We start from the raw sequence: 21276 nt of genomic DNA on the forward strand, positions 1-21276 counted from the left end.
GGCCCACTTAGCTCTCCTGGCCAATCAAGCCTGACACATGTTAATGAGGGCACTTGACAGACTTCACTGAATCTATTCTTATGAATGGAACTAGTCTGACCAGTAGAGCAGGCTTCTTCCTTCGGACTTTACTAGACTGCCTCCAAGTCGATTCCAACTTATAGCAACCCTATGAATAGGGTTTTCCTTCTTTGCAGATCCCAAATCAGAAGCTGGAAAGGGGATCAATAGAAATAATTTATCTCAGCCTCCAAATCTCATACAGCTACCATCACCCCTATTTCTAAGCGCAGGACTCCCAGTTCTCAGATGGGTGGATCTGCCTCCTTCTTTTTACCTTCCTTTTGTGGTGATGACCACCAAGGAAGTTATCAGAAGCCTGTGCTCTTCTAACATGCCCACCTTCGCACTTCATGTGCTGCCTGGTCCTTTAAAACTGTGGCTTAATTCAGGCCACACACACAGAGCTAACCAGCTGAACTTCTGTTTGCTCATTAATGTCTCCCTCACCAGGAAGGCATTGTGATCCGAGGAATTAGCAGAGTCTAGTTGGGCTGGTGCTTCTCTGCAAAACTGAGTTTTAATGGAACAGTCTGTAGGTATGTGCTGTTAAATACGATGGTTACTTTGCTGTGTTCCATATTACCCCCAAATACTTTTTTAAAATTAACTGCTGTCACTCCCATCAGCCCCAGCCAGCATGGCCACTGGATTGGGCTGATGGGAGTTGTAGTTCAAAAAAGTAACTTTTCCAAGCTCTGCGTGCTGTGTTAATTATAGGCCTTATAGGCCCTTTCCAACTCTACTATTCTATGATTCAGCTGACCCCAGAGGACCTTACCAACTGGATTCTGTTTGGGCTAGTATAGAAAAGTGTTGCAATGCTGGACTCTCAGATCATCTTATGTTTTATGGGGCCAATTTCTCTAGGCAAACCTGAGTTATGCAGAGTTGTTAACTGTCTGTAATCCTAGGCCTGATGTTATTTTAATAGTGCCCTGGGCCAACAGTACTTCTGAACCTTTGCTTTACATATAAGATAGTAAATGGGTTACTTACTTATTCTGCCTGACAAAGGACTTCTTTGGGTGGCTTGTTCTAATTATTTATTTTCATATGCCTGTATTTTCCTGTTCTTTGAAAACCTTCCAACTATGAATATTCTGGTGCCATCAGTAAACTATTTATTATTATACTTGTTTTTTGTTGTTATAATTCAATACCCCACCTTCCCTCCTGAGGGAGCCCAGGGCAGCAAACAGAACAGCAAAACAATACAATTTTAAAAAAAATCTAAAGACTAACCACAAGTGCTCTAAGAGATTTTCCCAAATCTCACATGTACCCTCTACTGTCGGGCATTCTTGTTTTCCATAATTAGTAAGACTGGGTCTGAATATCTTAAGGCAGGACCAGATAACCTCTCCGGCCTTCAGGCCTCTCTGTCTCTAGTTCCCCCCCCCCTCACCTGCACTGCTCTGTGCCCTCCCTGAGGAGTGCTTTTCCCTGGCTAGAAGGTGTCCTTGAACTGTGTTCACGCCTCTTGTTTCTGTGGATGGAGGGATGTGGGAGGGGTGTAGAAATCTGACTTGTGCATTGCTGGAATGCAATTTACATCCCATTTCCTATTCCACTTTCCCCTCTGGCTCTGCTCTCTGTTGGCATGTGGCCCTTTCCAAGGTTGCCTGCAAGAGAATGCAGCCCTCTGGCTGGAAAAGTGTCCCCATCTCACACCTAAGGGCAAGGTGTAGTCATGCAGAGTATGGAGGGGGTAGACCCTTTACTTTTTCAGGAGCAGCATCCCTACATACAAGCCAGTCAGCATGAAAGGTGAGCGTGTTACTCACTGAGAACAGTCTTCTCACTTGGGCAACAACACACTTCCTTATACTTTGGGGCTTATTTAAACCACGTATAAGCATGCTTGTGCTTCAGAGCATAAGCAGAGTGTTTTTCTGCTTCAGAAGGTCATAGGCTCTCCTTTTGCTGGCGGTAGTCATGCAGAGGTCAGACAGCCATCTGTTAGGGATGCTGTGGATGCTTCCTGTATTCCAGGTCCTGCATGAAGCAGCAGGTTGGCTTAGATGACCTCACAAGAACCCTTTCAGCTTTATGATTCTCCTGAGTTGCTGCAGCCAGCTCCCACACATCTGGGCCTAGGAGTAGCCTCCAGGCTTAGGAAGGTGTTTTTCTTTTCCCCCAGGCAGAGTTGAGCCTTGGCATTCCCCCTTTCTAGAGATGGATTGGATTATCCATTGTCTCTTGGGGCTGACTTCACACTCCCAGCACTGTGCATGTCTAAAGTGATTCCTGATTGGAAAACTGGTGAGGATGAACAGGGTTTTCTGGAGACAACCAGCGTGATGCAGTGGTTAGAGTTTTGGACTAGGACCCAGGAGAGCCCGGTTCAAGTGCCTTCTCAGCTAACCTACCTCACAGGGTTGTTGTGAGGATAAAATGGAGGAGGAGATACATGTACACCATGTTGAGCTCTTTGGAGGTGGGACATAAACATAATAATAAATACAAATATTTAAGAGTAGCCCTGCTAGATCTCACCAAAGGTCCACCTAGTCCAGCCATCTGCTTCCTATAGTGACTAGTTGAATTTGGGAGGAAGGTCGCTGGTATAGCACAGTGGGGAGGAGAGCCTGGCTGGGAGTCCAGAGTCTGTGAGTTCAAATCCCCACTCGTGTCTCCTGGGTGTAAAGGGCCAGCTAAAGATCACCCCCACATTGAGTGGCTCAGGAGTTACATGCCCTGCCACCTGTGCAGTTGTGGGCAAGCTGCACAGTCCCAAGGAGCCCAGTTGCCCCCCAGCTGGCAATTGCAGACAAGGAAGGGGCTGGCTTGTGCAGCTGTGGCAAGCTGAGCAGGCCCTGGCCAGCTGGGAAGCACTAGCCTCAGAGGGAGGCAATGGGAAACCCCCTCTGAATACCGCTTACCATGAAAACCCTATTCATAGGGTCGCCATAAGTCGGGATCGACTTGAAGGCAGTTCATTTCCATTTTCACAGGAAGGACATGAGGGCAACAAACAACATGCACAGGAGCAAAGCCTCTGGGCATGGAAATTCCTGCATGAATTTGTCCCATTTAATTCCCTTCTAAGGAATTTAATTTCCTCCTAAGCTAGTGGCCCTCATTGTGTCTTGTGGCAGTTTCTTGTAGTAATTACATGTGTAAGAAATTCACTCTGCATGTGCTCAGAGGCACTCTGTATTATGCTGACTATTTTGGGGCTGGCATGGAAATCCAGGTCCAGAGTCCACCCTTCCTGGCTCCATCCTTGCAAGAATGGCGGAGATGTCAAAATTAACAGAAAGCATTCCTCTGAGAGAAGGTAGATCCTAGCTAGAGGCTGTGGTGGTGGATGGAAAAAGTGGCCTCCCTCTTATGATCTGTCGCTTTCTAAGATCTAATTTGGATACGGATATGTATAATTCCAAGGGTGATACCTTTATCAGGCCAACCAAAATGTCGCAGAATAGTCTGCAAGCTTTCGAGCTCTCCAGAACTCTTCATCAGTCTAGATTCTGGCATTTTTCTGACCGGTGGACACGGCTCCCCATTACTCAGGATGGAGCATAGAGGCTTCCTTCCCCCTCCTCCTATGATGTGAATGAATATTTTCCATGTATTTATGGGCTCGCCATAGGAAGGGTGTGTGTTGTTTTTCAGTCGCACTCTGCACGCGCTCAGAGGTGCTGCGGTGAAGTCCCGGATCAGGGCTGAGGCTTGGCGGCACTGGACCTCTGCCATGGCGCCCCTGGAGGGCGGAGCCGCTCCACTCCCCACCTCCCAGCCTCCCTTGACCTCTCCATAGGCTGCAGCTGCGGGTTTCCCTCCTCGCCCGGCTGGGCTGGGCTGGGCGGAGGACAAAGCACCGATGCCGCAGCCAGTCCAGCTCAGCCCTCCCCTTCCTCCTCCTCCTCCTTAGGATGCCCAGCAGCGCCGCTGCAACGATAAATATAAATAAATAGCGATGTTCCCAACAATACATTTATGCTTCAGCATTTCCCTGTTTTTTAGTGCACCAACACATTGTAAATATGCTTTCAGTTTAAAGATGGGATATCAATGCAATAAATAAATAAAACTGCAGTGTTCCCAGAAATATATATGGTTCGGCATTCTCCTGTATTTTAGTGCACCAACACTTTTAAACATGTTTCCTTCTTAAGGTGGGATATAAATGCAACTAAGTTGAAGCAAACAAAGTATTTCTAGGATTTTTCCCTTTAAAAGGGAAAAAAGCTGCTGACCTCAGTTCTGACATTCTAAAAAATCTGGAAAGTGATGGACTGGAGTGGACATAATGATGTGCCACGCTCAAGGTTACGATAATGGTGCCACCATGGCTGGAATCCATGGAGGTGTACAAGCCATTCTTAAGGGAAAGAACAAGAAAGCTATTTTTAATGGATGTGTGGACCATTCGCTTAACTTGTGCGGTCAGCACTCTTTTGCTGAAAATGTATCGTGTGTGACATTTTTTGGAACTCTTGAGACAATGTTTTCTTTCTTTGCTGCTTCCACCCATCGATGGGATAGGTTAACTGACCATACTGGAGTGTCAGTGAAAAGGCTATCAACAACACGCTGGAGTGCTCATCATGCTGCAGTTAAGCCAGTTAAAGAAAAGTTTGATACGTTTGTGGGGGCCATTGAAGCTCTTTGTGATCCACATGAAAATTTGGACACAAGAGGTGCAGCACAAGATCTTTTGCCTGCTGTCTGTGATTTCACTTTTCTGCGCTACCTGTACTCCTGGTGTGATGTACTTCAGGAAGTTAATCTTACACAGCAGTACCTGCAGACTAAGGGCTTAACTCTCGACAAGGTGGTGACAAAGCTAGAAGCTCTCAGACTTTTTCTGCACGAGGAGCGCAGTCACCTAGTGGAGCATGCAATTGAACAGGCGCTTTTAAAATCAGACGAATATGGAACTGCAGTAGAGAGAAGAGCCAGGTTCAAGAAGAGGATGGCAGGGGAGCAAGCAAGCGATGCTGGACTCACTCTGCAAGAAGAAAATAAGAGGGTGATGCTTGAGTGCATTGATCGCTTTCATTCTGAACTCCAGATCAGATCAAGAGCCATCAAGGAAGTAGCAGCCATGTTTGAGGCTGTTCAAGTGAAGAGTCTCATATCTGCCACTGAAGAAGAGTTAAAGGTGTCCATTCCAAAATTGACCACTTTCTATAATGAGGTATCCGAGATTGCGCTTTTAATAGAAATACCAAGGCTGAGAAGGCACCTGAAAGCAGCAGAGATTGATCTGGAAGGAGTCAAAGATTGGGCAATATTAGACATTTTGACATTCATAGCTGAATGGGACTTTGTAGAATCTCTTCCAACCCCTTCAATAAGCCTAAAATTATTTCTGACAATTTGTGTGTCTGTGGCTTCATGTGAGATGAGCTTTTCAAGGCTGAAACTTGTAAAGAACTATTTGCGATCTACCATGGGACAGTCAAGGCTTTCCGATCTTGCGATATTATCAATTGAACATGAGTTGGCGAAAGGCATTGATTTTGATGAAGTGATTCACAAGTTCGCAGCTTTGAAGGCCAGGAAAGGAAAGTTCTGATTTAGTCGAGATGTTCGCTAAGTGCTGAAATGCTTGTGTATTTGTTCCTGTTTATTTTTTTGGTATTATTTCATTTATGAGTATATTTCCACATGCATTTGTCTACAACTTCTACATTATTTGGGCCGTTACTGATTATGCAAACCTCATCCATTAATGTATCTCATGTAACAGTAAAGTTTAATGTTAAAATGAACATAATTTTGATGTAGTTCTTAAACGTTTTTATTTCGAATTCTATTGTTTTCTTACCAAATTTTCACTTTAACCACATGAAACTATGTATAAATGTAAATACATTTAGGCTGTGCGTATGATATTGTAATGTAAAGGTGTAATTTTAATTTTGCTAGTTGTTTATGTCACTACTATTGCCATTACATTCAGTGATATACGGGAATTACGATTTACGAGTAACATTAGTACAAAAAACATTACTAAGGATTCTGTATGGTCTGGTATGGGAGGAGGTCCATAGGGGTGACACCATGAGTTACCGCACCGGGTGACACCAACACCACTGGGTATGCCCACAGTGTGTGCGCACACAGCAAGGGAGGAATGGGCCTCTACTTAAGCCACACTCTGGGTCCCTCCAGTGGTTTCCTCCTAATGGGGACTGGGTGATGCAGACAAAGGCAGGGCAAGAGGATCCTCCTGTGAAGCCCCATTGGTTTACCTTTTTCTTGCCACTGTGGCATTGCTGCCACTGACAAGGTCAGGGGGTGTCTTCGGGGGATGGAAAAGGATGCTGGAGGGGAGAGAGACACCCTGTCTGCAGGCTAGCAGTGTTCTAACTGGATGTGCCAGGGCTTGAAACTTGGACCCTTCTGCAGGTTCAGGATTGTTCTACAACGTGACCTATGGTGGCTCCTCTTTGGCACATGGGACTACTTCTGTGGTTTCTGGAGCTTGGTCACTCCATCACCCTTGTCTTGTGGGATCGACATCTGCTAGGAATCCTTAGTAAGGAAGGTGCTGGTGGTTAAAGATGTAGCTCCTCTGAAAGTGGAAAACAGGCGGCCTTCCACCCCACTGCAGGCTTCAGAGCGGAGGTTGTGCCCCCTGCCTCAGAAACGGAGGACACTGTGATGCCCTTCCCTGGCTCTCCCTGTCAGGTTCCTACCTGCTCGTGGCTACTGCCTGTCACTAGGCACCACCAGGGACTCCACCAGTCCGGACTGTCCCTTTTTATGGTTTCTCTCCCCGCTCTAGCACAGATCTCAACAGATCCCCCTGCTAGGCAGCACCACCAGTCACGTCCTAATACCAGTATTCCCAGAGACTCAGAATACTTGTGGTGTTATTCTCTTCACCGCTGCCACCATTTGTTACAGTTTTCCTTCAGCCTTGGTCATTACCTTACCCTCCCTTCTGGTCTGTGAAACCCCAGCCAAGGATCAGGCCTTCGGTAAACCAAATATAGTATTTATTAAATAACACAGATAACAAGGATAACAAGATTTCTTCATAAGGCACATAAGCATATGGTTTTATCTAATACTAATACGAACTCCACCCCCTCCTTCTCCACGCTCTTCTGGCAAACAACTCTCTAAAACCCACCAAAACAACCCACTCACTTTCATCACATCACATCCACCCAGATTCCACTGTCACTCTTCCTTTTATACGCTCAGCCATTTTAAACACTCAGCCAATCATCCAGCATTCTACTGCCCATTCACCCCCCCTCCTCTTTCACTCCACTTACCATGTATCTTCTATTCAAACAGCACTTACCCTATTTACACTAATACAGGATCATCACATCCCCCCCCCTTAACATAACGGCAGAGTATTATTCCTGTTCCAGGATTCATACGCCGTGTTAACAAATAAAACAAGTCTCTCTGGGGAAAGTGTCTTTCTTTGTTCCTCCGTCTGGTCACGTCACTGCAGTCCCAGCCACCTGCCTTGACAGTCCATCGGCCAATACATTGTCCTTGCCTTTGATGAACTGGAAGTCCACTTGATAGTCTTGTAGGGCCCAGGACCACCTCTGCAGCATAGTATTATGGTTTTTCATAGTCTGTAACCATAACAAGGCCCGATGATCCGTTGTTACCATGAATCTTCATCCCCACACGTATGGGCGCAACTTGTTCAGTCCCCACACGACCGCTAGGCACTCCTTTTGGACCGACAAATAGTTTTTCTCCCTCGGTGTCAGCTTGCGACTCAGATACGCCACTGGATGTCTGGTGCCTTCTCTCTCCTGCAGCAAGACGACTCCCAGCGCGAGGTCCGACGCATCTGTAGGCACGATGAATGGTTGCTCATAGTCTGGTGCTATTAATATGGGTCCTTTGCACAAGGCTTGCTTCAGCAGATCAAAAGCCTTCTGACATTCATCCGTCCATACCACACGCTCAGAACACTTTTTCTTGGTCAATTCATGCAAGGGGGTTGCTATTTCCCCAAAATTTTTCACAAACTTTCTATAAAAACCAGCCACACCTAGAAATGGCCTAACTTGCTTTTTGGTTAAGGGGATAGGCCACGCTTGTATTGCCTCCACCTTGCTCCATAAGGGGGTGATTTTCCCACTCCCCACCTTATGGCCTAAATAGACCACCTCCTTCAACCCAAACTGGCATTTCTTCGCTTTTATTGTGAGGCCTGCCTTTCTTAATGCCTCTAATACTGTTGTCATTACATATGTCACTGTGTCAAGCTTTTCTTCTATGGTATAGGGTCCCTCCCAGTTAGCCTGTAATTTGTCATGTTTCCTGGGTATGAACGCCATAACCATATCTCCCACATCATACACACGTTCCCTGGCTGTTCTGTCATACCAGTAACTTTGCTTCTGCTGAGCTTGACTGAGATTCTCTTTCACAACTTCCATCATTGATGTTAATTTATTGCGGAATTCCAATACAAAATCTACTACAGATGTTTTGTACTCTCCCAGGGTTCCTTCCCATGAATTTTTTAACAGTTCCAAAGGTCCCCTCACTTTTCTAGTAAACATTAGTTCAAAGGGTGAGAAGCCTGTTGACTCCTGAGGGACTTCTCTGTATGCAAATAAGAAGCATCCCAAACGTTCATCCCAGTCTTGTGGGTGATCTTGCACATAGCTTCTTATCATGCCCTTCAAAACGCCATTGAATCTCTCAGTTAGCCCATTAGTGGCGGGATGGTAAGTAGTGGTCTTTAGATGTTTTAGACCACAATATTTCCACATACATTGCATCACTTCTCCCATGAATACACTGCCTTGATCCGTCAGCACTTCATGAGGGAAACCCAGCCTCATAAAGATTTTTAATAAAGCCTCTGCCACTACAGGGGCTTCTACAGATCTTAGTGCTTCTGCGTCTGGGTACCTGGTGGCAAAATCCACCACCACCACTAGATATTTCTTGCCATGCCTTGTGGGTTTGGAAAAAGGGCCCACCAAATCTATTCCCACTCTATAAAAGGGTTGTCCAATTATAGGAAGGGGCTTTGAGGGTGCCTTAGTCTTTACTCCACTTTTCCCCACCTTTTGGCATATTCCACAAATAGACAATGTTGTTTTACATCTTTGGAGATGTTTGGCCAATAATAGTGTGCAGCCAATCTCCTCTTGGTCTTTTTTATTCCCAGATGTCCTGCACATGGGACATCGTGGGCTACCTCTAGCAATCTGGTTCTGTATTTGCTAGGTACTATCAATTGCTTCACTGGTTCACATTCATCCTTTCTCTCAGCAGGCATCCACAGTCTATATAAAATCCCATTCTCACACACAACTTGATTCCTCAGTTTGTCAGTGAAAGGAATCTGTTGGGTCAGCGCTTGTTCCTTTATCTGCTTCAGACTTATATCTTTATGCAGCTCTTCCCTGAATTGATCTGCTTCTTCCCCAGAGACCACTTGATACAGTTTGTCTCCTTCAGCAGGCCTGCTAGTGGTTGCTATGGTGACCTGAGGCTGGCTAACAGATTCCACCCTGGTCTTTTCAGCCTGTGTTAACATGGCTTCTGTTTCTTTGCCAAGCTGCTGTCTGGTCACCACATATATTTTTCCTTGTGCCCCCATAACATCTCTTCCCAGTATCACTGGTTCTTGTTGTTGGGCATTAATACCGACTTTATATTCTCCCCCTTTTCCTCTCCATTCCATTTTCACTAGGGCCATAGGCAAGCTTTCTGGTTGTCCCCTCACTCCTTGGATAGTCACAGTTTCCTAAGGTAATATTTCCTCAGATTTTATTAAATCTGCCCTCAGTAATGTCTGAGCGGCACCAGTATCAAGCAATGCCCAATAATTTGCCCCTTGAACACACACTTCCTCTCTTAGACTCGAATCCAAGTCTGTTACTTTTGTCCAGTTTATCTGGCAGAACTGAACCTTTTTCGCTGTTTCTAAAGCCTTGGGCTCTGCTTTCACTGCCCTTGTCTAAGCAGGATTACTAATGGGGTTGGCAACCTCACATTGAAAATGCAGATGGCCTGGCTTCCCACATCGGTAACAGATTTTCTCCTCTGTTTTAGGGAACACAGACCCAAACTGAGGTGTCTTGTGCCCTTCTGATTTTATTTGAGGGTTTACTCTCTGTGGTACCACATCTTTTCTGCCAGCATTATATGGTCTGGGTTTAAAATCTCTTTGTGGTTTTGCCATCCACCCAGATCTGTTTGAGGCAAAATGATCGGCCAGCTCCACTGCTTCTGTTACAGTTTTAGGGGAATGATCTTTCACCAGCAACCTAATTTCGGGCGGCAATTGATGGTACAACTGATCCAATATCATGAGGTTTTTCACCTCCTCCACAGACTGAGCTTTTGCACTTGTCAGCCATTTCCCAAATATGTCCATCAGTTTTGCCCCCAGCTCCATGAAAGACCTCCCTGTCTGTATCTGGCAGTTTCTGAAAAGCTTTCTAAAATAATCAGGCCCTAGTCTGAATCTTTTAAACACTGCTTCTTTGAATTCAGCATATGTTACTGGCCTGTCTGAGGGGAAGTACTGATACACTTCAGCCAATTCCCCTTTAATCAGATTTGATAAATACTGCATGTATTTATCTTCAGGTAGCCCCCACAACTGAGCTGCCTTTTCAAAGGTTGTGAGATAAATTTGAGGATCTTGTCCAGGCTCATAGACAGCAAAGTCCTTTGGAGTAATTTTTATTTTTGCTCCATCTCTGTCTTTCCTTGTCTCCTCAGAGTGAAATTTCTCTCTATCCAATTTTAATCTTTCCCCTTGTATCTCCGCATCCACTCTCATTCTCTCAGTTTCCATCCTCAATCTCTCAGTTTCCAACTCCCTCTGCTTGTCTTTTTCCTCAGCTTCCATCCTCAATCTCTCAGCTTCCAACTCTCTCTGTTTATCTTTTTCCTCAGCTTCCATCCTCAATCTCTCAGCTTCCAACTCTCTCTGTTTATCTTTTTCCTCAGCTTCCATCCTCAGTCTCTCAGTTTCCATCCTCAACTTCTCAGTTTCCAACTCTCGCTGTTTATCTTTCCCATCAGCTTCCATCCTCAACTTCTCTCTCAAATACTCTATATAAGCGGGATTGCTTAAGTATCCTTCTGGGGTCTCTTCCCTGACAGGTTGTTTTTGCTGGGCAGTTGCAAATCCTATAAGTGCTACCCTCAATTCATCTACCCCTTTACCCTCGTGAGGTAAATTGAATGTTATGCACTTCTCCACCAGCTCCTCTCTTTTCATTTTTATATATTCAGCCATGGTGTTTGAGTTCACTCACTCTTTGCCACACACTCTTTGCCAGTCACTCTCACAAGTAATCTTGTTTTGTTATTTCTGTTTGCCACACCACTGTTAGGGATTCTCTAGTATTCGTACCACCGCTACAGCCAACACCTGTGACGTAGTCTCCTTTGTTCGGATCCCACCGCTACTGCCACCACATGTGACGCCCTTCCCTGGCTCTCCCTGTCAGGTTCCTACCTGCTTGTGGCTACTGCCTGTCACTAGGCACCACCAGGGACTCCACCAGTCCGGACTGTCCCTTTTTATGGTTTCTCTCCCCGCTCTAGCACAGATCTCAACAGATCCCCCTGCTAGGCAGCACCACCAGTCACGTCCTAATACCAGTATTCCCAGAGACTCAGAATACTTGTGGTGTTATTCTCTTCACCGCTGCCACCATTTGTTACAGTTTTCCTTCAGCCTTGGTCATTACCTTACCCTCCCTTCTGGTCTGTGAAACCCCAGCCAAGGATCAGGCCTTCGGTAAACCAAATATAGTATTTATTAAATAACACAGATAACAAGGATAACAAGATTTCTTCATAAGGCACATAAGCATATGGTTTTATCTAATACTAATACGAACTCCACCCCCTCCTTCTCCACGCTCTTCTGGCAAACAACTCTCTAAAACCCACCAAAACAACCCACTCACTTTCATCACATCACATCCACCCAGATTCCACTGTCACTCTTCCTTTTATACGCTCAGCCATTTTAAACACTCAGCCAATCATCCAGCATTCTACTGCCCATTCACCCCCCCCTCCTCTTTCACTCCACTTACCATGTATCTTCTATTCAAACAGCACTTACCCTATTTACACTAATACAGGATCATCACAGACACTCCATGAGAAAATTCTGGAGGAGATCAAGCAGGAAAGGAAGCTCCGGCCTGTGGAGTCACAGTGTCAGAATCAGAAAGGTAAGTCTGCCTCCGTGACAAGGAAGAACGAGGGGAGACCTTAAAAGCGAATGAGCTGCATGTCCGTCGGTAGAGAGTAAATTCAGTCCCTATCCTGGAATGAGGTGGAAACTGGGAGGGGCAAAAATTGGGGGCCAAGTTATTTGGTCCACGGAGAAGCTCCAAAATCGCAGTGCAAATCTTAGCAATTCTAAGGTGTTCCCAAAATCCACAACACTGAAGAGATTACCCTTTGTAGAACCAACTAATATTGGGACAGCTGGAAGAAAATTTTAGAGCAGCCTTCTCCAACATCATGCCATCCAGATGTTTTGGACTACAACTCCCATCAGCCTAAAACATCTGGAGGCCAACAGGTTGAGGAAGCCTTCTTTAGAATTTCACAGAACACTTTCTCCAAAGAAAGATATTTGGAGCAAAATTCTGTCATGTGCCCAGCATACTCCAAATGTTTTATGAAGAGGGAAACCATGTTAAAATGTTTTATTTATTATTAATGTTATACCCCACCTTTCCTCCAAGGAGCTCAAGGTGGCATAAATGGTCCTCATCTTCCCCATTTTATCCTCACAACAATCCTATGAGGTAGGCTAGGCTAAGAGACAGTGAGTGGCCCAAGGTCACCCAGAGAGCTTCATGCCTGAATGGGGATTTTAATCCTGATCTTCAACACTCTAACCATTACGCCACACAGGCTCTCATATTGAAAATGTTCAGTATGCCCAGCAATCTGTGGAAAGTTAAGTAGATGTCGTTTTGCTCCCATCCGACCTCCACAGTTGTGCCCTCCTTCTTCTTCCCTCTTTCAGGGTTCGGCTCTCTGCCCTGCATTATGAATGCCTGCTCCGATGGTGCAAAGTTGACCACCTGCATCAGCCTCTTGGAGGTCTCGGGCTTCAACATCCCTCCTCAGCGCCAGAGGCCAAGGGTCTTGTTGAAGGCTCCCACACTGGCAGAGATGGAGGAGATGATTACCTCTGAAGTGAGTACTTGGCTCTGCCTCTCTTGGTGTTTTTTTCAGGAGGAGGGGGAAGGAGTGGAGAGAATTCCTTGAGCTGCAGGAACTTGTGCCGGGCTGCGAGGGGACACTTTCTCACCCTAGCCCTCTCCAGGCCACCCCCTTCCCAGATGCTGCTGCTGACCAACCATCTTTCTCTGCCAATGCCTTGGTTCCCAGCCAGTGTCTTGCCTTTCTCTGTGCTGATGTTCCCCCTCTTTTTCTTTTCTGCAGGCAGAAGACTCTCCGAGCCCTGAGGCTGTGCAGGAACCTGGTCCACTGATGCCCCTGAAGCGTGACCGCTCCTTCTCGGAGCAAGACTTGGCCCAGTTTCAGAGTGAGAGCAGCAGCAGCAGCCAGCCTGACTCGGAGTACTTGGGACCCAGTGGGTCTGAGCCAAGACCCTGCTCAGGTACCGTGAGCCCTGCATGGACCAGCATGGAAAATACGGGCAAGTGCACTTCCTCTCCCCCTACACCACCCAAGCCTTCCTTCCTGAGCTGTCCATACACTGGCAGGAGCGTGTTGACTTGAGGGCCCACCTGTTGTCTGTATCTTCTCTATTAATGTAAGAAGGCCTTGTTTCCATTCTACCTTGGGTTTGTTGCATGCAGCGCTGTTTCCATTCTGCTGCAGTTCACCTTCCGCCAAAAACTATGTTATTTATCTCGGTATCTACTGTAGCAAAATTATGGAATTTATGGAATTTACATAATTGCACGACTTACAGGAATTCTGGGTTATATCCACTGTGAGTCCTACTCAGAGCAGACCCACTGGAGTTAACAGACATGACTAACGTAGGTCTATTAATTCCAATCTGAGTGGGACAACCCTATGTAATCATGCTGTTGTTCCATTATTGCACCCCATTCATTCCAATGCAAATTTGGGGCAGGGGACACACATAATCAATTACGTATTGTTTGTGGACTGAAAACAACAGCAGCAGCAAATACCAATCGTATTCACTGGATTGATTTCCATTCTGGACATTGGACGAATAAAGGAATAATGGCAATTTCCGTTCCTGTTTTTTGGGGGAATTCTCCACCATCCTTAATCTTCTCTCAGAATGCCCTTTTCGTTCTTCTCCAATGGTTATAACTTGTCTGCAAATAGCTGTGAAGACTGTAGCAAACCAGGCATCTGCCCCACGCCCCCACATGTGAGTGCTTTTGCTTTGGCATTTTACTACTGGTTATCCCCACAATTGTAGGGTTTGCAGTTTTGACACTAAATGGGGGGGGGGTAATCATCTTGAATGCCCTGAGTCCTGCATTGACCAGTGTGGAAAACATGAGTAAGAACCTTCCTTTCTCTCTCTCAACATGTGCATATGTGTGTATATATAGACACTCCCCGAGATAGTGCTGACTCTTGTCTTGTTGACATTCCACCCTCCCCCTCCAGGTTCAGTTCCGGCTAGCTACCCCCAGGCTCTCTGTGATGCCAGATCTTTCCCCCGCGAGCACGGTTTTCTCAGCTCAGTGGAGGAGAAGTCAGAGGCTGGTTCCAGTACTGCCTCAGATGCCAATTTGAAAGATTTGCGGCTGGTAAGTATCTGGTATGAACCAAACTCTCGTGGAGCATGACGTGCCTCAGCACTGAGCACACTTCCACCTTTTCTACAGGAGGCTGGGCAGGGCATCCATCCAATGATGTGGCTGAAATGTAAAAGTGGATGTGGCTATAACAGCAACAAAATTAAAGGATAAGCTGGGTTTTTAAAAACATTACCAAACAATTGACAAAGGTGGGAGGCACAAAAAAACCTTTTGACAACACAGTATTCCAGCAGGAGACTAATGCAGTCAGTAAAAAAAAGAAAAAAGAAAAAAACACCCTTGGTTGGCAGGGTATGGGCCACAGATTAGCTGCCTCTGTTTTTTGTTTTAGCCCTTATTTGATTACCATATATAGATACAGGACATACACACATGCACACGTATATTTTGGGTTTGTTATAGGATTAGTTTTCAACCCATGATACATGAGAAATGGAACAAATAAACAAGCAAAAACAACAGTTACTGCCAAACCAAGAAACTATCCTTATATTAGATTGCTCCTTAAATTGGGTGGGTGCGATCCAGTGTTTGTCCTACTCAGAGTAGACCTATTGGAGTTAATAGACATGACTAACTTAGGTTCTTTCATTTCAGTGAGTCTGCTCTGGATACCACCCCTTGTTTCCTTCCAACATATATACTGTCAGGACACAACGTAAGGAGCAACGTAGGGTTCAGAGAGCCATTCCCTAGTTTAAGGGCTTTCCCCCTGAAGCAATAGATGCAGATCCCCAGTTTCAGTCTCTAGTGGAAAAGGGCTGGCAGTTGATGGCTACAAGGGGCCCTGGAGAGCTGCTGCTGGTCAGGGCTAGCTGGGCCCCATGCCTTGGCCTGGTGGCTGAAAGCAGCTCCCATGTCCCAGGGTCCTCCTCTTCTCTCTCCAGCAGGAGTTCAGCCACCCTGTGGAGAGCCTGGCGCTCACCGTGGAGGAGATGATCAACGTGCGCCAGGTGCTGGCGAAAGCAGAGATGGAGAAGTTCCTGCAGAGCAAGGAGCTGTACAGCAGCCTGAAGAAAGGGAAGGTGAGTGTTGGGTGATCCCGGTGGGGGGGGGAAGACGCGTCTTGCACAAGAGCCACCTTTGATGCTCACCTGTCTCCTTTTGTCACCTCTTAGATCTGCTGCTGCTGCAGAACCAAGTTTGCTCTGTTTTCCTGGCCCCCGACTTGCCTCTTCTGCAAGAGGTGAGCAACTTCTGGGGCTCAGGTGTGGGGGGCGGTTCCAGGCCAGGAGCGCTGTTGATGGCTGGCTGTCCAAAGGGCTCCTTACTGATCTGATTCTCTCCCCCCCCCATTTCATTTTAGGTCTGTCTGCAGCTCCTGCAGTCTAAAGGTAAGCCAGGCTCTCACTTAGCTCTTTTCCATGACCTGAATATGCCTGACAGCATAAGTGCAAAAGGAGGTGAGCCCCACTGGAGGCTCAGAAGCTGTTCCCCTCCCAGGGATTGAACCTGGGACCTTCTGCATGCCAAACAGAGGCTCCACCGCTGGGCCATGGAGTGTTGGACTCCAGCCCTCCTCAGCCCCAGCCAGCGAGCCCCCAAAGTCAGGAATGACTGGAGCTATAGTCTAAAAACTCCCTGATCTACAACGAACTTCTCTTTGCCAGTCGGACACAGTGGGCCATTGCTCTGGTGGCTCCCTGTCATGGCAAAGAGCTCCAAGGCTCCCCACCTTCCCCTTTGCTGAGAACCTTTTTTCTTGTGTTCTGGTAGATCAAGTTGCCTTCCAAGAAGCTTGCCCATATCCCTGTCTATGCCCTGGGCTTTGAGACTGTGCCAGGCTCATTGGGTACCAAGGCACCCCCATTCTGGAGGAGGGAGGCTTTCCAGTAAGTAGTGCCCCATTGCTTCCTTTGCATTTATCCCCCCCCCTGCATTTCCACTGGTCCATGTGGGCACTGTGAGGCTGCTTTGTTTGATCAGTGGTGGGGTGAAAGGCCATAAATAGGATAGTGCAACATTTTTTCTTTTCCCCCACCTGTTGCCCAAGACTGGAGTCAGCAGACTCTGCTCTGTTGCAAACAAATAGGGACTGGACTGCCACCACTGCAAATTGCCCATGGTCTGAGCCAGGTTGGCCACTGTGAGAACAGGATGCTGGACTACATGGGCCACTGGCCTGATCCAGCAGGCTCTTCTTATGTTCTTATGTCCAAGCAGGGCAGAGGTGGCAGACTTTCTGCTGGGACTCTTGTGTGTCCACGATTCTGTGAACTGTGGAATGGTCTCTCCGATGAGGTGCGCCTGGCGCCGACGCTGCTATCTTTTCGGCGCCAGGTGAAAACCTTTTTATATTCCCAGGCATTTTAATGCGTTTTATTATATGTATTGTTGTATTTTGCTCCTGTTTGATTATTTTTGTTTACCTTTGTTGGCTTGATTTTATTGTATTATTGTATTTATATATTCCTGATTGCTTTAATTTATGTACACCGCCCAGAGAGCCCTTGGGCTTAGGGCGGTATATAAATTAAATTAAATAAATAAAAATAAATAAATAAACACACCTCCAAATCCTGGATCAGCACTCCGTTTTAAAGCAGTCTTCTAGTCCTTACGATGATCAGATTGTTTCTGGAAATCTTATTTGAGCTAGAGGGGGCTGAGTGTTCAGGAGGGCTGAGCTTCAGAGCTCTGCCCTGGCTCATGGTGGTGGGAGCAGAATTAACCACACGTGCCTCTTGTGACCTTCCCTTCTGACCACGCTACCTTGAGGAATGACACTCTCTTGCCACCCTATTTATCTATCCTCAGGCAGAGGCCTCTGTCTCTTACCCGCTGGCATGGGGGGAGCGTGAGCTTCTGCATTGTAAAGAAGCATTAATGAGGTTTGGGGATGGGAAAGGGATATATAAACGAGTGTGTTTAGATTTTACAACAATGCACTCTAACTTAAAATTAGAGTAGCTTTTACTGTACTTACTGTAGTAGCTTTTACCTGGTTGTTTTAGTTTTATTGCTTGTTTTTTTGATGTTGTGATGTTTATATACCTTTACTTTGTACATCGCTCAGAGTGGCTGGGTCTCCAGCCAGATGGGTGACAAATAAATCGCATAAATAAATAAATCGCATAAATAAATAAATCGCATAACTAAAATACCCTGGCTTTTTTCTAACCTAACATACTTCCAAGTCTGCTATCTACTGTAGCAGGAATTAGATGGGTTTTCTTGTTAGCTGGCCTTTTACAGGTTTAGAGAGTGAAAAAGGCCTCTGGACTGAGGAGAGATCACAGAGATACATGTCACCAAAGAGTGGAGCTGTTACCCTCATACAAGCACTCCAAAACTGGAGAGATGGGGGTTGTTTGTAAAACAGGATTCAGAAGGCTTTAGAAATGAAATGATTGTTTATTACCCATCTTTCCTCCAAGGAGCTCCAGATGGCACACATGATTCTACCCCTCTCTGTTTTATCCTCACAACAACCCTGTGAGTTAGGTTAGGCTGAGAGGCAATGATTGGGCAAAGGTCACCCAGTGAGCTTCATGGCTGATTGAGGATTTGGAATTGTTGTTGATCACAAGCTGAATATAAGCCAACAGTGTGATATGGCTGCAAATAAGGCAAGTGTTATTTTAGGCTGCATTAACAGAAGTATAGTTTCCAAATTGAGTGAGTGAAGTATTAGTTCTCTATTCGGTAGTAGTTAGGTCTCATCTTCATCTCCAGTTCTGGACACCGCACTTTAAGAAGGATGCAAACAATCTGGAACAGGTTCAGAGGAGAGCAATGAGGATTATCAGGGGACTGGAAACAAAGCCCTATGAGGAGAGACTGAAGGAATTGGCCATGTTTAGCCTGGAGAAGAGAAGACTAAAGGGAGATACAGAGGAGGGCCACACAGAGGAGGGCCAGGATCTCTTCTCAATCATCCCAGAGTGCAGGACACAGAATAATGGACTCAAGTTACAGGAAGCCAGATTTCGGTTGAACATCAGGAAAAACGTCCTACCTGTTAGAGTGGTACAACAGTGGGACCAATGATCTAGGGAGGTCGTGGGCTCTCCAACACTGGAGGCCTTCAAGAGGCAGCTGGACAGCAACCTGTTGGGTACACTTTGATTTGAATTCTTGCATTGAGCAGGTGGTTGGACTTGATGTCCTTATAGGCCCCTTCCAACTCTGCTATTCTATGAACCCAGGTCTCTCAGGTCCTACCAAACCATTCATTTAAAGCACACCCAACGCACATTTAAATCACATGGCTTCCCCCCAAAAACCGTCGGAACTGCAGTTTCCCCCTTCCAGAGCTACAAATTCTCAGCAACCTTGACAAACTACACTTCCCATAATTCTTTGGGGGAAGTCATGTGCTTTAAACGTGTGTTGGATGTGCTTTAAATGTATGCTGTGGATCTGCCTGTACCACTACATCATTATGGTGGCCAAGCCAAGGGGCTGCCAGTAACCAGGTTTAGTTGCCTCTTGGGGCATTTCTGACAAATCCTCCTCTTCCTCCCCCCATAAACTTGTCTTTTCAGCTCCCTGCAGGGCATGCACTGGCGCAGCGTGGAGGAGGAGTTCCCCTACATCTACGTGCATGGCTCTGTGCTCAAGGATGTTTGCAGTGATTGTTCTGGCTTCGTCAAGGACATTGTCAGCTCCAGCCGCAAGACCATGGACATCCTGAATACCACCCCGTGCAGGAGCCGCAAGACCCAATCTCTCTACATCCCATCCAGCTAGATGTCCCACCTCTGCCACTGGTCCCCCCCCTCCAGTGCCCTCTGCACCCAACCTTTGCTTTTTGCTGCTCCATATTTTTAAGCACCAGTCAGGGGGACACACACTTTCCCTGGCCCAGGAAGCTCTGGCTGGCTTTGTCTGGACTCCCTGAGGATCCTGGCCTCCTTGCTTATTTGTGTCTGCTCAGATGTCCAGCCCATCCCTTCCCCCTTGCCCACCCCCTATGAATGTCCCCTGCCTGCCTGCCTGTGTACATATATACATAACCTATAGAGACACTATATTTATATTTGTGGATCAGTTGCTGTGGTGATGCCCCTGCCTGGCAAATGAGGACTGTACTGGAGGAAACTCCCTGGCAGTCTTCCCATTCCCACATCCCCGCCGCCACCATCGCACTTGTTTTGGATTGTAAGAAAGCCAGATTTGGGGCAGGATAGTTCCAGAGCATTTGGGAGCTTGGCTGTCTCTGTTGCTGCAAATGCAGCCTAGAACGCAAGGCCACCCACACACCCTGCCCTGCCTTGGAGTTCTCTTGCAGACTCTGCCCTTTCAGCAATGATAGTGAGAGAGGCTCTTTCTGAGATCTCTGCAGGGGATGTCCTATTGGTGCGCCTTCTGCTCTTGTGGAAAGTGGACCCATCATGCAGCAGTCTGTCTGCTGCTTGCCGCTGTCACAGTCTCTCCTCCTCCTCCTCCAAGCTACTTTTCTTGTCCTTTCCCTCATTTCCTGTCTGCCTTTCTCCCCCTTCCAAGCAGTGGGAGGTGCTTTTTAACGCCTGTTCAGACAATCACTTCCTGCCTTCTAATCCTTGCTTTTGTTGGGGCTGTGACTTCAGGAGGAATGGGGGTCTTTTCTCTCCCTGCGAATTAACGTGTCTTCCCCCCGCCCCCTCCTGTGAATTAATGTGTTTTGTTTTGTTTTGTACAGCAAACAATAAAATACCTCATTTTTGTAAGCATTTGGACAAAGACTGAGCACTTCCCGCACGGTGCGTCTTGTGCAGCCAGTGGATGGGAGGTGGTTGCCTACCAGAGCTGTAATTGGGGGTTTGCGTGGTTGATGGCAATGGGCCAAGCCAGGTGCCTACAGAATGTCAGCTCTGTGTGGCAGCAGGATCCTGTGCTTCAGTTGGCAACTCCTGTCCTCCTTGAGAGCAGGGCTTTGGCTCCCCAAAGGCTGCAAATACCAACACCCTATTTCCACATGTACCACCGAGCCTCCCCCGCCAAAAAAATCAGGATTGACTTGAAATTTGAGAATAGAGGTACAGATGTCCTGCAGACTGAACGAAAGTCAGATGATGCTGGGCTAGCATGAATTTGGCCACTGTTGCCCTTAAGGGTGATAAGGGGGGGGGAGGCTGCAATGGGCAGGGCTGCCCAAAAGTCTTCCAGCCACCTTCCCTGTTAGGCCTGATGCGCTGGGGGCTGGCACATGTAAAAGTGTCATGCCTTGCCAGCGTGAGCACATCTATCTCAGTAGCTCATTTCAGAACCATGTACTTGCAAAGTCAAATTTGGCAACCAGATTAGCACACTTTAGACTATTGAGTGGGGCAAGGGAGGGAGTGGATTGATTTATTTCTGAAGATGGATAGCAAAAGGTCTTGCTTGTGCTGCCCCGTTGTCCTCTTCCTGCCTCCTGCCCTTAGTTCTGCCAGGGAAGACAGACCTGCCTTTGAATGTTCGACAGTGCAAGAGGCCAGGCTGGGCAGGCTGAATGGCATTCTAGCAATGGTAGCCTAGTCTTCCACCAGCGAGCCATTTAGTCTTCTGAGTGCAGGAAGCAAAG

General features: G+C 46.8%; 1 protein-coding gene across 5 annotated transcripts; it reads left to right on the forward strand.

Moving 5' to 3' along the window:
- The first annotated feature begins 475 nt into the window (after window positions 1-475).
- On the forward strand, window positions 476-20440 carry LOC133384275 (protein spire homolog 2-like). Of its 5 annotated transcripts, none has more exons than XM_061626194.1 (11): window positions 476-599; window positions 12132-12224; window positions 13034-13206; window positions 13456-13672; window positions 14635-14777; window positions 15677-15814; window positions 15908-15975; window positions 16096-16123; window positions 16506-16621; window positions 16953-17069; window positions 19277-20440. In XM_061626194.1, the coding sequence occupies exons 1-11, from the start codon at window positions 584-586 to the stop codon at window positions 19479-19481; spliced, it is 1314 nt and encodes a 437-aa protein (XP_061482178.1). In that variant the 5' UTR covers window positions 476-583; the 3' UTR covers window positions 19482-20440. The 5 variants fall into 5 exon arrangements, with proteins under 5 accessions (XP_061482178.1, XP_061482179.1, XP_061482180.1 ...); XM_061626195.1 differs by having other exon boundaries at window positions 15680-15814; XM_061626196.1 differs by having other exon boundaries at window positions 13456-13633.
- Window positions 20441-21276: the final 836 nt, after the last annotated feature.

The sequence above is a fragment of the Rhineura floridana genome, chromosome 4 (assembly GCF_030035675.1).
Source record: "Rhineura floridana isolate rRhiFlo1 chromosome 4, rRhiFlo1.hap2, whole genome shotgun sequence".
Classification (NCBI taxonomy): Eukaryota; Metazoa; Chordata; class Lepidosauria; order Squamata; family Rhineuridae; genus Rhineura; species Rhineura floridana.